Source organism: Melozone crissalis, unplaced genomic scaffold (genome assembly GCF_028551555.1).
Source record: "Melozone crissalis strain CALT ecotype California unplaced genomic scaffold, PUWL_Pcris_2 ptg000027l_1, whole genome shotgun sequence".
Lineage (NCBI taxonomy): Eukaryota > Metazoa > Chordata > Aves > Passeriformes > Passerellidae > Melozone > Melozone crissalis.
In genome coordinates, this window is record NW_026535805.1 from 51114733 (window position 1) to 51132037 (window position 17305).

Below are 17305 nucleotides of genomic sequence, written 5' to 3' on the forward strand. Positions count from 1 at the left end.
TCTTTCCACACCTGGGAAGAAGAAGAGGAAGGCAGGGATGATACTAAAACCTCTATATCTCATGTTCACAGCACAAGTCCTGACCTCCATCCGAGGAAAGCTGCTTGTCCACGGAGAATGGCTCACAGAGTTGCTTCTCTGTGTGGAGCCAGCAGAACAAGCATTTCACTAAGAGAAATCAGTGAATCTGTATAAAGTGAGGTAGTTTGTGCCTGTCCTGCTCCTTTCAGTGACCCTGGACAAGTGGAGCAGGGATGAGCTGCAGCATGACCCAGCACAGCTTCAGCCAAGGGGCTGGACTGCTCAGAAATAAACGTGGTTGGGAAGGCAAACAGCCCCTGAGTCACTTTAAATTAAGTGACTGATCCCCTTCTCACAAAGGTTTTTGTGCAAACATTGGGACTGCACCTTTATTAGTGACCAGATATTGAGGTATCGGTGCCTGAGATATTGGCAGCTTGTTCAAGAGCAGATTTTCCTTTTACAGGCTGCAATAAATGATGCCAATGATGTTAGCTAAACTATTAGTTTTCTTTTGGCTAGTTATCTGAAGATTAGAGTCTTCCTACTGCTGACAACTGCACCTATTGCTGTGTCACATACCTTCCTATCAGGAAGAATTTTTTAATAGTACATAAAGAAACTGCTATAATGTCTCCCTTTCTCCTCAGGGCAAAATTGACACAAAGAACCAATTGTAATATGACATTAACTCTTATTCCAGTCACATGGCTGTGCTAAATGTCTGCATTAACCTGATGTTCACACAAAAGCAAATGCTCTAAGAGGATATCAAGAAGGTAACATTTTATTTGGCAGTGGATCCCACATGTCTCCCATGTGTTTTGCTATGACCATTTTGAAGGTGGTTACCAGCACCCTGGGTGTGCTCAGTGGAGAGAATAGAGACAGAGTGTTACAGGTGTGCACTGCCAAAAATGAAAGATCAATGGGTAGTGAACTTGCTCTGTAACACAGATTTTTAAAGCCATATAGAGGTCTTTAGGCAATAATTACTTAGGGTGGTGAATGAGTAGGGTTTTGCACAGGGTGATCAGTGCACTTTACAGCTTTATGGATGTTGGACAGTGTCTGGGCTCTGATCCTTATTCTGTCCTGAGTGAGTGAGTGAGCCCAAACACTGAATTCTTGTCTTTTTTTTTCTTTTAATCTAACCAAGTTTGTCCAATTCAAACTTGGCAGCACGATTGCCTGAACAGATTACTTCCCCAGGTTTTGTACCTGCTTCTTTGTAGAAAGTTACTGTAATGTGGATAAATATCCACAGCTACCACCAAGCCTATAACTTTGACAAAGGCAGCTATTGATTTTGTCTGATGTCATCTGTCCCATATGAACACATGCAGCTTCCCACTCATCAGCTTATTTGCTATATTATTACTTATTGATTCCCTTATTTGCTTTTATTTACCAGCTGTAGTAGGTGGTGGAGTCGTTTGGCAATTATAAGGAGTGACTTTCAAGACACTTTGCTTTATTCAGCTTTCTCAGCAAAACTTGGCCAGAGTTTGTCAGAGGGATGGCATTGTTTTCTGCTACTTTCCATAGGTTCCCTGAGCAGCCTGAGCAGGACAGAACCTGGGTGATCCCTTAAGAACCCTCCAATCCAGACCTTTCTGTCAAAGCCATGAGGTCTGTCCTCTGAGGCTGCAGACACTGACCTGTGCACAAATGCACGTGCACTCCTACTTCAGTTCGGCTGTCAGACACCACTAATTCTGTCAGTCACCATTAATTATAGTTAATGTCTGTGTCCTAATGACATGGACTAGAATTTAGCCCCATTTGTCTAGCCACATTTTTATGACTTAGTTTGCAGTCTCCATAGTGCTACAGGGCACATACTGCAGACATGAGGGTCCAAGAAGATTTTCTTCCACCCTTTCATATTTTGGATAGCACCAAACCCTGCTTACTGTGGGCCTTGCACTCTGCCTGGTGCGCAGTTGCTCACACCACAAAAATGAGAAGGGCTCAGGTCTGGGGCTGGCAGTCTGGTATTAGGAGCTTGCAGTGGTTCAGTAACCCTTCCCTCACATAGTTTGTAGGTGGCCTGGAACAAAGAACATTTGCATAGAAAACATTTTACCTGAGACATTTACCTGAGTTATTTTTTTTGCCATCAGTTTCCAAACTCAGTTCTAGCTAAGTGGAAAGATGATTTACTCCACAATATTTTTGCATGGCATCTCAATGAAATAGAATGCCCTGACTGGTACCTGCAGGTACAGATGTCCTCAGACTCCAGTCATTTCTCTTTAATCAGCTGGGAGCAGTAATTACAGGAAGTGTTCCAAAGCACCTCCTGTGGTGAGGGATGATTTGTAGCACTCTCTCCTGGCAATGGGCTTGCACAAAATCCAACAAAAGAAAAGCTGATTTAAAAAGATATGTATATACACAGGCAACCTCAGAGTTGCTGAATTCAATGCTTGGTTAATAAGATGCTGACACTGTGCAGGAAACATTTTGGGGGGAAAGCCTGCCATGTTTATTTATAATAAATTCTGCTTTATATGGGCTCCATTCTGCTGTCTTGACCTTGTGTAAATTGGAAAGTAATCACAAAGTCAGAGGAGAGGAGAGGAGAGGAGAGGAGAGGAGAGAACTGTGGCATTTGTAGCACCTGACTACTGCTACTGAAACTGCAAATTAAAGAAGTACACGTGGCTGTAACAAACGTGAGTAGTTCGGGTAGAGACTGCACAAGCTTACTCAACCTGTCACTCTCTCTAGAGACAGGATCATTCTCTCTGTGCTGTTCCAGGTGGATCTTTGCAACTTGCTTTGGGAGATTTCCAGTGATGAAGAATAACCTCCCTACAGAGATTGTTCCAGTGCTCCTTTGTTTCTGGCAGTTTTCCAGTGTCAAGCCTGACTCCTCCTTGCTGTCATTTAAGCTCATCATTCATTGTTCTACAAAGCATGGATTTTAGATGTACAAGATTTCTTCTCTTTTTTACAGCAGCTTTCACACACTGGAGGAGTTCCCCTGACCCCTCACAAGTGGTGAGGAGAAGCTGTTGACCAAGCTCAGTTCACGATACTCCTCTGTGTGTTTCCTACACAGCTGTTCTGGATTTCCACAGCTGATTTCCCACTGGTTTGCTGTGCTTGCCTCTAACAAAATGCCTTTAGTTTTTTTTCCCCAGAATCTCTTTCAGACTTGATAAGATCATGTTGAATACCAAGTTAATCCTCTGGGGTAACTGCAGCCCCTCCCTGATGTCTGACAGCTGCCCACTGAGTGAGTATTGTCCCTGCTCCATCACCCAAGGAATTAATGAGAAAATTGAATCACACTTTGGGTGAGACAGACACCCGTGACTCAGTACAGCTCCCACTCTGGCAGCACTCCCCCAGTGAGTGCTTTTAGAGCTCCCCCCCTCCCAGGGGGTTTTACACAGAAATTTCACCCAAATGAAGGTCTCCTCCCTTGCGTTTGAGAGGTTGCACAGAAGAAGAGGGGGTTGTGTCAGGCTTTCTTCCTTCACTGTAGCTGTGAAAGATATTTTCACAAAGCAGCTGTCATATTTGTAGAAAGAAAAATAAACACAAACAAGGCACAAACGAGCAATAATAAGGCTCCCAGGCTCTGCAGATTCCTCAGTCGTGCTGTCTCTATCAGCTTCAAGTAAGACCTTAGCAATTAAAGCCAGAAAGAATAAGATAAACCATAGAGGGTTTTGCTCTCTCTACAAAGAAACATTTTCAAAAGTTAGAAACCTCCACCATTGGGTCACAGCATAAAGGAGCTTGCAGACAGACAGCAGCTCTGTGATGGATGGAGTGTGCCAGCAGCTCTTGGGAAGCACAGCTCGATGGGAAAGCAGCAGAGCAATAGTTCTTCCCTCACCTGGGCTGGGGTGAAGTGGGGGAATGGACCTGGCTCGGCGCAGCACAGCGAGCACATTGCAGCCAATCGATGGCCCCAGGAGCTGCAGCAGCCGAGAAATTGCTGCCATGGATTTATACAGGGTTATACATTTTAAAGGGAGGCCACCTGAGAGTCATCTTAAGAAGCAGAAACAGCCTCTATGTGGTAGCAAAGAGAGGTGATACCAGGACAGACAAAGTTATAAACATCATATTAAGGCGTTTGGGAATGGAGCGAAAGGCAAGATGATATAAAATCTGCCTTAGGTTGTTTAAAAGATATTTTTATTGCCTGTGGATGATATGTTCAAGGACATAAATGTGTATTTCTCAGTCTCAGTTTGTGATTAAAAATGCCAGCTAACTCCAGACCATGTCTGGAGCCTCTCTGAGAGGCAGCAAAGCAGAGTGCGGAGGACGGTTTCCAAGCAGCCCAGCACCACCACTTGCCCCAGACTTGGGGTTTGTGTGACACAGCTAGGAGAGAAAAGACACCCTCTTCCCTGAGGGAGTCACAGAGGGGCTTGTGCTGGAGCTAGCAGCTGCATGTCCTCTGAGCTGGATTGCCCTCCCCATCTTGCCTATTTTGATCTCTGCCCTCTGCTCCTGCCGTCAGGTGTAGCCAGGCTTGTGTGTCCATATCAAATGGGAGACACCACCAGAAGCCAGATGAGGTCACCTGCTGCAGGGTGAGTGTTTACCTCCACCAAAAGGTCTGGTTGACCTCTCTGATATGTGTAAAAGCAGCTATGGGGTGGTTTTAGATTAATCTGAGTGTGCCTTCATATGGGCTGTGCTCTGTCGGTGGGACTACGTTGCTACATCCACGTTTACCTGTCCTGGTCCTGCCCTGGGGCAATGAAAAAATGAACCACGGGGCATTGCCCTGCCTATTGCACCCCCAAGACAGGACTTGAAGATATCCTTCAGGAAGCCCAATGGCATGACAGGTCCTTCAGAATTATCCTGGCTGTAAAACAGCACATAGAGGTGAGGCAGGTTAAGCCTTCAGTGCTCACTCTGAAACCCTTAGGAGTGCAAGGGCTTCCTGAAAAATATCACTTCTGTTGTGCCTTTTCACCTCAAAAGCAGGAAATAAACTCCACCAGTCACTTACAGGTGTTTCTAAGGAGCACTGTGAGACAAGTGAGTTGCAGCTCTGACAGCTGCAGTCGTTTTTGCTTGTCTCTCTGCCAGACTGGCCCACAGATCTCTATTATTTATGATTTCCCCAGATGCAGCAAGAGCAAAAGTGGCACAGAAGTAACACTGCTCCCCTTGGAGCAGACCCCTCTGAGGGAGGAGACTTGTAGAAAGAAAGTTAAAATTTACCTAGCCCCTCACATGTGAAACCCCTCTGAGGGAAGCAGCAGCAATGCCATCTGAAAAGAAAAGGAAGGGGAGATGTGTTTGAGGAAAGGCAGCACATGCCAAGAGCAGGAAACATGACCATTGTCACAGGGTCTTCAGGGAAGAGACAGGGAAAGGTCACCTTTGGGAAAGAAAGGTGTTGCGGTGTGTCTTAAGCTTCTGGGTCCCTTTCCCAGGTGTGCCTATATGCCTCTCCCTTCCCCCTCGCCCCCTTGCTTAACATTCCAGCAAGGCATCGTGTGATTGGTCAAGTTCAAAAGATGCCCCTATGCCCAGGGGTCATTGGCCTATGTCTAGGTGTCCCTTGTCCCTTGAGACCCCGCCCCTTTCACCTGGTTGGTGCTCACCTGTCCCCCCCCTCCCCCTGCCCCGGGAGCTTAAAAGGTGATCAGGCCATGTGCTTTTCATTCTGCTGGAGCAGCTGCTGCCGTCCAGACCTCTGTAACCATGGAATAAACTTCTGGACATTAAACCTTCCAGCGGAATCCTCTCCTTTTTCTCTTCACCATCGCCAGAAGCTCTCTCTCCTGAGGTAAACGGAGTTCCTGACAAGCCTGGACTTGCTCAGTGCCCAGCTGCAATCTCCAGCAGCCAAGGTATCTCTGGGGTGATTTACACCACAGTTGCTGCCTTTGGCCCAGCAGCGAGGGTCAGACTGGCCCAGGCACCATCTAACTGATAATATTGGGATTCATATTCCAATAGAAAGGGACATGAAGGGAGTGTCAGGGGAAGAAGACAGATAAATGGGAATAACAGAAGCATATGGATGATGTCAAAATGGGAAGAGAAGGCAGGCATCCTATCTGTGCATTGTAAGCAGATACCTTTTTCCAGAAGGAAAAAATACTTTTCCCATGTTCTTTGGTAGCTCTCAGGCAATTTCACTGCTATCTCATCTTCCCATACCATCATTTTCTGCCCTGCAGAAGAGGAAGATTACAAAGCACAGGTTCCACAGGTGTCCAGCTGTCACTTATGACTACACAGAGCAATACCAGATGCCTTCCTACCTTGCACTCTCCTGTGGTACTGTCCTGGGAGCCCCCTCAGCACTGAGTGCTACCAACACATCCCTTGGTTTGTGGCAGGGATGAAATGGGGGTGGGGTGTCAGGGGGATTGTGCCCTGCTCAGCACTGGCTGAGGCATTGGGGAATCACTGGAGAGGTGGGAACAGCCACGTAGCTTGGCAGACAAGTGGTTGGGCAGCAAATCTGTTCTGCTCCCTGCATTGTAGAGAAGCTGGACTGACATGGCCACGTCAAGTACCAGACACATCCAAAGTGTTTCTGTCTGCTCAGATAAAATAACAAGTGCTCATTTCAGAGCAAGCATGGCAGCATGGGAGGAGTGCTCTAAGCACTGAAGGCTTAGCCTGCCTCACCACTATGTGCTGTTTTACAGCCAGGATAATTCTGGAGGGCTTGTCATGCCTTTGGGCTTCCTGAAGGATATCTTCAAGTCCTGTTTGTTATTGTTAGGAAGCTTTTATGGGTCTGACCAATAGTATGAACACTATTGTTTGGCAAAATGTCCCAGTTTTAATGGCAATGAAGGCAGAGACAGAGCCTTTTCCAACTTTTAAAAATGTCTTATGAAAGACGAAGGTGGCCTGGTTGACACAACAAGAGCTGTGTGCTGCTAACATAGCTGTGGGTTCCAGTAGATGAGATAGCAGCAGGGCATTCACCTCAGCATGGCTGGGAGAGCTGGGGGGCTCTGCAGAGCCTTTATTTCCCTCAAGCACATCTCATGTGGAAATAACACTGTGACAGCAAATACAGCAAGGTGCTCTAATCTTCCCAATTTCATTCAAAATAAAAATAATGCAATTAGCTGTTCTTGTTCATAAATAGGCAGTATCTGATTGCTGTTAGAGCCCACTGTTCCAGTGTTACAAGTGCGGCCTCATACAATGGGCTGCTCTGCTAATGTCTGTCTCCCGCATGATGGCCTCTGACATCCACGGAGCAGCTGAGATCCCTGGGATGAAGGAGTCCATCCTCAGCCATGCCCAAGTAAGGGAGCCACTCAAAGTCTTGGGTTTGTGCTTGCTGCACAGAACACACTCCATACCCAAACTCTGCCTGCAAAAGGTTTTCTGATGCATTTATTTCAGCAGCATAATTCAATACATTAATAATTTTCTTTGAGACATTTGAAGAGCAGCAAGAGCAGAAAGAGGGAAGCCTTAACTTATTTGTCTCCCATTTTCCTTATTTGCCTCCCATTTTCCTTATTTGTGACTACAAAATGAAGTTTAAAACAAAATACACCTCTGCTTGGCAAAATCAGATAAACTCTTGAGGAAAACCCAGCTTTCTACTTACTAACAAAAATTGGTCACAGTATCAAAAGTCAGACTCATATTGGAATGTAGCATGATCCCCATATTAACTTACACATTTATTTTCCATCAGACCAGATTTCTTTTGACAGCATCATAATATTACATAGACATGCTCCTTTCTATAAAAAGCAGGAACAAGTAGGAGTGACAAATGGTATCTGTCTGCAGGTATACAATCACATTATCTCTCTGTGATGCAAAGGTGCTGATTAAAAAAAAGAATTCAGTCATTCAAGAAGTGTCATAGATCTAATTACTTTCACAGGAAACTAAGCCTTTATTTAGACAATCTACCACTTGTAGAATATTTCCAGAACCACTCCTTCTGCCTTGGTTTTAAATATATTATTACTATGCATACCAAATTCTTGGTGGTGATAAAATGAGCACTGATCCACACAAAGTATGCCTTATCTCAAAAAAGACAAAAGGTTCAAGCTCAATTTTCAAAACTCTTTTCCAATTCTTTCCTGAATAATCTCAGTCTTTCAATTAAACTACAAAATGAAACAACTGCACAGCAGGAAGCTTGCTTGGAGAAAATCTTCTCTGGAAAAACAACGTTGTTTTAAACCAGTCAGGAGCTAGAGAGTGAGTAGCATAAAAAAAAAAAAAGAACCTAAACTTTAAAATATTCCCCCAGTTCAGTCAATTTGCCTCCTCCTGACCCCATCCATCTTCTGTGGCTGAAGCATAGCATGCAGTTTGTCCCTGCTAGAGAAGCAAGTGCTCCCAACAGTGCTGATCAACCTCCATTGCACACAAACACCTCCCTGTGCCAGTGTCCCAGCTCAGCCCTTTCCCTGCTGGAGTGAATTAAGTGTGTGGAAATGCTGGACAGCGCAGAGCCAGAAAACCTGCATAATTCTTATCCTGTGTGGTATTCCTGTGCCTTCCCAGCAAATGAGGCCAGGTGGAAAACACAGGTGTACAGACACCTCAATCTACCAAGTGTAGTGGGGAAAGGCAGCTTCCAGGCTGCTGGTGTTGCTTGGCAAAGTGCTCTGTGGACGTGCTGCTGCCTGGCTATAAGGGCACAGAGGATAGAGGCACAGAGCAGCTGTTTGATTTGGTATTTGTGTGTCCACTCAGCAAGCAAGATTACTGACAGGCCCACCTTTAGGAGTATGGGTGCTTAAATCCTCTTCCTAATTCTTATCCTGAGCATCTTACTCTCACTTTGAAGTGCTGACACATCCTTAAAAATGTGCTATTGTATGGATATAACTCCAGTCTTGCACAGGTGGAGAGAGAGCCTGTGCCACAGAGGAAGGTGAAAGGGACAGTGCAAAGATGTTCTACCCCAGCATCTTGTGTCAGGGGCACAGAGGGCAGCAGGGGATGGAAAAGGTGTTGTCTTGTAGGCGACTGCCAAGTCTGCCTTTGCAGCTTGAAGTTTACTTGTGTTCAAAGCAGGACAAAAGTTGAATCTGGACTACTTTTCTCCCTTCACTGTCTGAATGGTATCTTGGGCAGCTCAAGAGATCTGCCTGCATTTGCATTTTTCAGTTCAAGAGGTCTAGGATTGAGGATAACGCGAACAATGCTGCAGCAAAGAAATATTTTTGGTCTTTTGTCTTGTGTGTGGCCTCATTGCTGGAAGGTTACACCACAGCCAGCCAATGTACCCGAGGTACCTGCTGCAGAAGCTGCCCCCGTGCATTGAGTCATACAGTGAAGCACTGCACACTTTCCCTGACCAGATACAAGCACATTCATCTTTTCTCTTGCTCTTTCTTTCCCACCACTTGTATTGTGATGCCAACAAAGTAAACTCATTTTAAAAAGAGTGAGAATCTGCCCTTCACTGTGAGGCTTTGCTGCAACCTGTGGAGCCTTCGCAGAGACCTGACCATTGTTTCACCTCTGGCTGCCTCCTGTCCTTTCTTTGCAGCAGACAGAGCTGACAGGAGCAGACCTGCCTCCGCTGAACCGGCTGCCACCTCCACCGTCAGCACTGAGTCAGCGCTTCTGCCGTTCTCCAGCTGCCCCGGCAGCAGCTGGGTTATTTCCAGGACACTGGAGTTACTGCCCTCAATAAATGGAGCTGCCACTGGGGGAATGCTGTCCCTGGGAGAGCCCTCTGTAGTCAGAAGAAAGAGTTTAAGCATCAAGAGGGCAGGGAAAGGCATAGTGGTTTTCTACCCAGGGGATTTTTGTGAGGCACTCCTGAGCAGAATGCAGCAGCCTGGGAGCTGCTTTCTGTGAGCTTTCAAGGGAGGAGCTCGCTCGAGGAGGATGAGGGTGTGGGGAGACTGTCACAACATAGACTGTCCCCCAAACAAGCCAACCCAGCAAGTAAGGTGAGATCCAGATGGGCTCATCCTCCACGCAGAGCTGAATCTCACCTGCTTGGTCACTCCTTCCAAGTCACACATCTCATCATAAAGCAGTAAGAAGGAGAACACATTTTTGTTTGTTTCCCTTTGTCCTTTATTCTTCTTAATAACAACTGCTACAACAGCTAGCTGAAATGCTGAGGAGCAGCTGCAATATCAGAAATTATTTTTACCTCATTATAGAAAATTATCCTTTTTAAAGGGAGAGAGGCAGAATGGAGATTAGAGGTTCTAGTGCTTCGTCGGGGTTACTTAGTACCTGTGGATCATTACATTGATAAAAATATGCACAGACTCACTTTTCAGGTTCAAAAGTGTTTTGTCCTTTTGTTTGCTTAGCTAAATAAAGAGGGTTTGTTTGACCTGTGATTTTGAATCCAGCTGGCTTTTTAATATACAGTGACTCATACAAAGCAGCCTGCAGAGTCAGTCTCTTTTCCACTGTTTTACTGTGGATTTAGACAGAAGCCCCACAGAAAATCAAGCAGTGTGTGGGGCTTTCAGCCCCTATGGGCTCCCAACCAGGTCTTCCTCACCAGAGCTGTGCTCTTCATTCTGTAATTGCTCCTGCTGAAACAAGGGAGCTCATCACAGTGGGAGGCACTTCAAGCAAGCCAAATAATTGGGATTTGGTCTTGCAAGGCATTGCAAGTCCAGTGTGATCTTCAAGGTTGGTAATGAGCCATTAGTTTCTAATGAAGATTGGAGCTGAGGCCAAGCTCAAAATGGTAACTTTTTTGTAATGAGATACTGACATTATCTTGGCTGAAGTGCAATAGAACATCACTGGTTTCAGTGGGAACAGGCTGGGAGCTCTTTAGACCATGCCTGTCATTATTGTATCTAGATCAGAATACGGCAAAGCTTTTTTGAGAGTGGTAAAGCAGGAAATCTCATTTCCATTTCCAGAACAGATTACAAAGAATGCACCACTACCAAACATTGGGTCTCATGCTTGCACTTCACTCAGTGTGTTTTCTCTCCTTGCAGACTGCACCATTGACATGAGAACATAAAAAGCTTTGAGCCCATGGGCCTGCAGGGACAAGGAAATAGTAATTGCAATTGCCATTGCAGCCCTGGTCTCTATGCAGGCAGAGTTGCCCATGGACTTTTGGAAATAGCAGATCAGACACAGTCCTCCTTGGGCAGACACATGATTGTCCCCCAGACTGCCTTCTATTGGGAATGTGAGGGAGTCAAGGCCTGCCTACCCAGTGACTGGAATGGGGCTCCAGGAATTTCTATCTCTCCAAATAATTTCATTATCAAGATCAAAGTGCCAGCATCTGATAACAGGAGGAGTTTGTGGTCCAGACACTGCAAATGTAACACCATTTTCTCAAATAAATGTCTGCTATTTCAAGAAAAAGCTCAGAAAGAGAAATACAGGTGTCATGCTATACACAACCCCTGGACTTCCTCCATCACCTGAAATGAGATGTTGTTTGGGGACAGAAGAGATTAGGTAGCCTCCTTTATGTTATTCCACTCAGGTGTTCTTGTATATGTGGATTCACTTGGAAAAGTAAAGCTGTATTTTACTGCAAGTGGATTAATATCAACTCCACTGTCAGGGCTAACCAAAATGTATCAAAATACTCTCTCCTCTTTTACCTTAGTTTTTCCTTGAAATTATGAGTCAGCATATCTTTCTGAATGTGATATATAGAAAAAATATCTGTAATGTCTCAGGAAATGATGTCTAAGATCACTGTAATCTGAACTTTCTTCCTGGAAGAGAAGAATGTTTGGGGAAACACTTAGAAAGTGTCACATTTTTAACAGAAGCGATTCAGCTTTATTTTTTAGACACAGTGAATCACTGGGGAAAGTGATAACTGAAAATGTGATCATAGAAAAAAAAGGAACAAAGTCTCATTTAAAGCAACATGAACAAAAATTGGAAGAGTAACTCACCTAAGTCGCTTACACTCCTCGATTAAGTGGTTTATTACTCAAGTAGGATTCTATTCAGTTAAGTTCTTTATCTAATTTTTATACAGAGTGTCACTGTGCAATGAATTCATGGTGAAAATCCCCCCATGCCAGACAGGGTTAAAGGAGAGAGGTTGCATTAGAGGTGACCTGTGGCAGATTCTGCCCCCCTAAGGACTAAAAGTAAGGACAAGAAGTTTTTCCTAGGGGTTTTAGAGCCAATGCTGGTCTTCAGAGCCTGTACAAGGCTCCCAGAAACCTGCTCAGGTCCTACACAACATCTCACACCTGGGTGCAGGGTCAGTGCCAGGGTGTGAGGATCTGCACTCAGCAACCCTCTCCCATGATTTTGTTCCAGTCAACACAGAAATGACAGAGATTTACGAGGCTAAAGTGTAGTAGGTGGCACAATTTCTAGTTTTAACAGAAAGCTTTGCCACATTTCACCTGTCTGAGACACTCACTGGTCTTTTCCTCAGCAGTTCCTGTTGTGGGTGTTGCAGCACCTTTGGCTGGGTCTCTGCAGGGTGAGCTCAGAGCACAGGGAGGATGCTCCAGCCAGCAGCTTGGTCCCTGGCTTTGCAAGGGGAAAGGAGCTTGAGCACTCTGTGTGCCACCCAGCCACAGGCCTCTTTTATTTGCTGGCTTACACATAGCATATGAGATGTGGCCTTAAAAAAGAGATAAAAACATCTTTTTTACCAGCAACTTGAGAGGTCTTAATTTGAGAAGTATTTTGACCTATAACAAAATCTAGTTTTAATTATATTTGTAACACCTCTGCAACAGTTCCCTGAAGAACTGCATGCCTGAAGGTAGTCATCAATTACACTGTCAGATTTGTGATTATTAGAATTGATAAAAATAGTGGAACTAGCAGCCTGGAATACCAATTTTTCTTTTAAATGAAATATCTTTGTGTTATCAGTGAAATGATGCTGGGTTTCATAATACTTGCACATAATACAGCATTACTGATTCACAGCCTCTCTGAGGCTTGTTGGATCCTCGTGGACCCAACTGCTCCAGCAGGCAGAAGTTTGATCCATTGCCAGTCATAAACTGGGAAAAGCACTAGTCCAAACTTCATATATGGTACCACACATATAAAAGGAATCTGTTTCAGCCCTAAAATACAAACAGAAACATAGTGATAAACTATAACATAACCAAGATGTAAGTGTAGCATAATTCTAAGTAAATGAACAGCAACAGCACTCCTGAAATCTGCTGCACGTGCTGCTGATCTGAATAAATCAGTCACTGCTGGATTTGAACCTGAGTGAAGGAGTGATCCAAACTCTGAACAACATTGACCTCTGATGGACTCTCTGAAGCCACTAAGCCATGGGATTGTCACAAGACTGTACACTGCTCCGAGACGGGCAGACAGCAAAGATGCACTTAAATGATTTTTCTACAGCATCCAGAAGAGGCAGAGAAACAATTCAGATTCCCCTCAGAACCGTGGATGATAAGGAAAGCCCACATATTGTGGCATTTTACAGGCTTTTAAGAAAGAATACTGTGCCTTTTTTTCCCTTTTCCTTTTTTCCCTTTTAGCATTAGACTAAAATAGGAAAAAAGAGCCCAGTTTAGAAAATGCTCTTCCCCACAGTCTAATAATTTTTAAATGGGTCATTACTGTAAAAGGTAATTTATAACTTGAAAATTAAAGCTACTGGGAATCTGGTGAATAACTGTAACAAGCAGCCTATTTGACTAGGCTATTTGTTTCCTTGGTTGTTGGAAGAAAAAAAAAAAAAAGAGCTTGTGCTCTTTGTTACACTTTGCCAGACCAAAGAAGAGAACAAACAAACAAGCAGGAAGGTGCCTTTCTTGGTCCAGTATTTCATCTCCATAGTGAATGATGATCTCTTTAGGCAGAATTACATGGGGAGCCTTCAAAAGCAAACAAAGGGACTTTGCTCAACTGGCAAATTTGCCATCTCTCTTCTTTCTAAATGCATCTAAACACACAGGTTATATTACATTTTAAATATTTTTATTTGTATACAAAATGTTATAATTTATCAGTGTTGTGCAGCAAAGTCTAGATAGACACACACATCACATACATCCATCCCCACCCCTTCCCTCCCCCAGCACACACACTTAGAAACACGACACGAACACAACTTTCTTTCCCTCTGCCCTTCAGAAAGGCAACACTGTTTTGGCAGGTCAGCAGCTAGAAATAAGGTGCTATAGTCAAGCAGTACCGGAATGTCTTCACTTTACAAATGTGATGTGCAAATCTATATACAACCACATTGTTGTTTGTTTTTTTTTCCAGGGAACCCAAAACTCCATACCCCGAACCACTCTCCGAGATACAAACATGTATAAAGTGCTAATACTTAAGCATGTTTCCAACGACTTCACGACGTAGTTTGAAGTTTAGAACAGGCACTGTAATAGTTCACTGGGTAGATTGTCACTGGGTGCAGCTTGACAGAGAAAAGTCACTCAGACATCGCTGGGGGACCGGGAGCGAAAGGACACTTTAGCCTGAAAGCAACCACAGAAGAGCACCCACATGGACCTCTGGATTTCCTGGTTTCTGTAGGCATAAATGATGGGGTTGATCATGGAGTTGTAGGTAGCAGGCAGGAGCGTGGCGTATGTGTACACAGAGGGGTAGTCAGGATCCCCCACCACACAGTAGATGGCAAAAGGCAGCCAGCTGGCTCCGAAAGTCCCAAGGATGATAGCCAGGGTAGAGACTCCTTTTTTGGTGGTGACATAGTGCGAGGCAGTCAGAAAGTGCTGCTGGAGAGCTATCTGGTGGGCATGCCTGCAGACGATCTTGCAGATCTCGATGTAGAGATGGAGCATGATGAGGAAAATGAGAAAGAAAGAGGCAGACAGCAGCGTCACGTTACTCTTGGTCAAGGGTCTGACGACGCTGCAGGAGGTGCGGTCGTGAAGGCAGTTCCAGCCCAGGACGGGCAGCAGCCCCAGGCAGAGCGAGACCCCCCAGGCACCGGCCAGCATGGTGTGGATGCAGAGCACCGTCCTCTCCGAGTAGTAGGTGAGGGCATTGTAGAGGGAGAGGTAGCGATCGACCGTGATGGCCAGCAAGCTACTCACGGAGGCGGCGAAGGAGGCGACGAGGAAGCCGACCGTCAGCAGGCTGACCGTCTCCGAGGGAATCACGTACTGGAAAACGAAGTTGAGGATGAGGCCGAGGCCGGCCAGCAGGTCAGCCGTGGCCAGGCTGCCCACCAGCACGAACATGGGAGTGCGCAGGGCGGGCGAGTAGCAGATGATGGCAACCACCAGGGCGTTCTCGCAGGCGATGGCGGTGCCGGACACGCAGAGCATCACATCCCAGGGGTTGAGGGCGGCGGCCGCGGGGGGCCGCGACGAGAGCTCCAGCGAGGAATTGCCGCCGCCGGCCGGCAGCCGCGGGGCCGCCGCTCCGCTCTCGTTCAGGGCTGCCGCCGCCTCCATGGCCGCCGGGGCGGCCGGGGCTGTGCGGGGACGGCGGCGGTGCGGCGGTGGGGCGAGGGCAGCCGGGGCGGCGGAGGGGTGGCTGTGGGGCGGCGGGGCGCGCATGCCGGGCGGCGGCACCGCGCCCGCCCTGTCTGTGGTGCTGAAGGCGCAGAAGTTTCCCGCCGGCCCGGCCGCCCCCGCGCCCCGCCCCGCGCTCACGTCAGGGGCGGGCCCGGCCCGGCAGGGGCAGCCTGGGCTGGGGGCGGCGAGGAGGCCGGGCTGCCCAGGCGGCGGGGACATCGCCGGACCGCTCTGCCCGCCCGGCTCCGGGGCACGGGGCACCGGGAGGGAGAAGTGGGCACACACACACAGACACACACACGGAGCCGGTTCTCCGCTGCTCTTCCCCCCGCTCCGCAGCCGGTCCCCCCGCGGTGGGTGCCGTCCGTGCAGCGCTGGCTGTGAGGGCTCAGGCCAGCGGGAGCTCCGTGCTCCGGCGGATGGAAGTGTGCCCGAGTAGCGCTCCAAACAGCTGGGAAAAGCCCGTTCCACAGCTGCGCTCTCTGAACTGTGCATGCTCTGGGGCTGACAGTCTGCTCGCCACCGAAAGCAACCGCGCCGTTTTCTGAGATCCCCAAAATGATAAGGTCAAACCATAGAATACTCAATCCCACGGGCATAGCAGATATCGGCTCTCTCCTTGTCTCACCCTTTGTGTGTCACAACCAAGCCGCAGCCAGCACGTTCCCTCTCTAAAGCATGAATAGATGAATCAGAATCACAGAATCGCCAGGGCTGGAGGGGATCTCTGGAGAACACGCGGTGTAACCCCCCTGCCGAGGCAGGCTCAGCACAGAGCCCGTGACACAGGAACGTGTCCACATGTTCCACAGGAACGTGTTCTGAATGTCTCCAGAGAGGGAGACTCCACAGCCTCCCCGGGCAGCCTGTTTCAGTGGTCTGCCACCCTCCATGTAAAGTTCTTCCTCATCCTGCTACTGGGCACCACCAAAAAGAGCCTGGCACCATCCTCATGACGCCTTCCTTTAAAATATTTATACATATTGATGTGGTCAAAGGATAACGTTCTTGTGCCCATTGCTGACAAAACCAGTGTCAAACAAATGTGGGCAGTGGGTAGCTTCCCTCTACAGCAACACAGCTTTCCTAGGGGACAAGGCAAAAGGTGTCCCCACCTCAGTCTAGGACACTGCGTTCGTTCTGTGACTGACAATCAAAAGAATGTTGAAATAAAATAACCTCTCAGTTATGAGAACAGCATGTAAACCATCTAGGCACAATTTTGAAAAATACATTAGAAGAAAATGTGTTTACTGTCTTGAACAGTCCAAACAAAGGAAGCATGCAGGCTGTGCCACGGTAAAAGGTGGGCACATTCAAAAAGAATTAGTGTCAGCACTCATTACATCCACTCCTGTCAATATCCTCCTGCAGGCTAAACACTATCATCAAAATAAACTGTGGACACTCTGTACCTCTGTAAACAACTGAAGCCATTGCTCCCCAGGAATTCTGAAACACAGATCTCAGAAAAGCTTAATTTGGAAGGGACCAGTGGACAGAGGTCAGGTCTGGGGCATCTCTCCCGTCCCACCACTTGCTCAGAGCAGGGACAGCATCAACTGTGCAAAGTATTTCCTCAGGGTCTCATTCAGCCAAGTCTGATTATCCCCAAGGAAGAAGACTGCACAGCCTCTCTGGGCAACCTGTGGCTCTGCTTCACCTTCAGCTGTAAAAATTTTTTCTTTTTTATTTAGCAATTGCCTTCACTACAACTTGTCTCCATGGTTCCTGTGGGGTGTCCTGCCATCTTTTTCTGTGTTTTCCCTTACCTATCCAGGCATTGCAACAGCGTTAGTAACTGCAGTAAAACCAGTTACAAGTGGAGTTAAGAAGGGTTTGCTAGTCTCCTCAACTCAAACACTCGGTCAAGTACCCCTGCTATAGTT

At 46.8% G+C, this 17305-nt stretch overlaps 1 protein-coding gene across 1 annotated transcript; it reads right to left on the minus strand.

Annotated features, from left to right (window-relative positions):
* Positions 1-13993: 13993 nt before the first annotated feature.
* On the minus strand, positions 13994-15353 carry GPR6 (G protein-coupled receptor 6). The gene has a single exon (XM_054280535.1). The coding sequence runs from the start codon at positions 15351-15353 to the stop codon at positions 14367-14369; it is 987 nt and encodes a 328-aa protein (XP_054136510.1). The 3' UTR covers positions 13994-14366.
* Positions 15354-17305: the final 1952 nt, after the last annotated feature.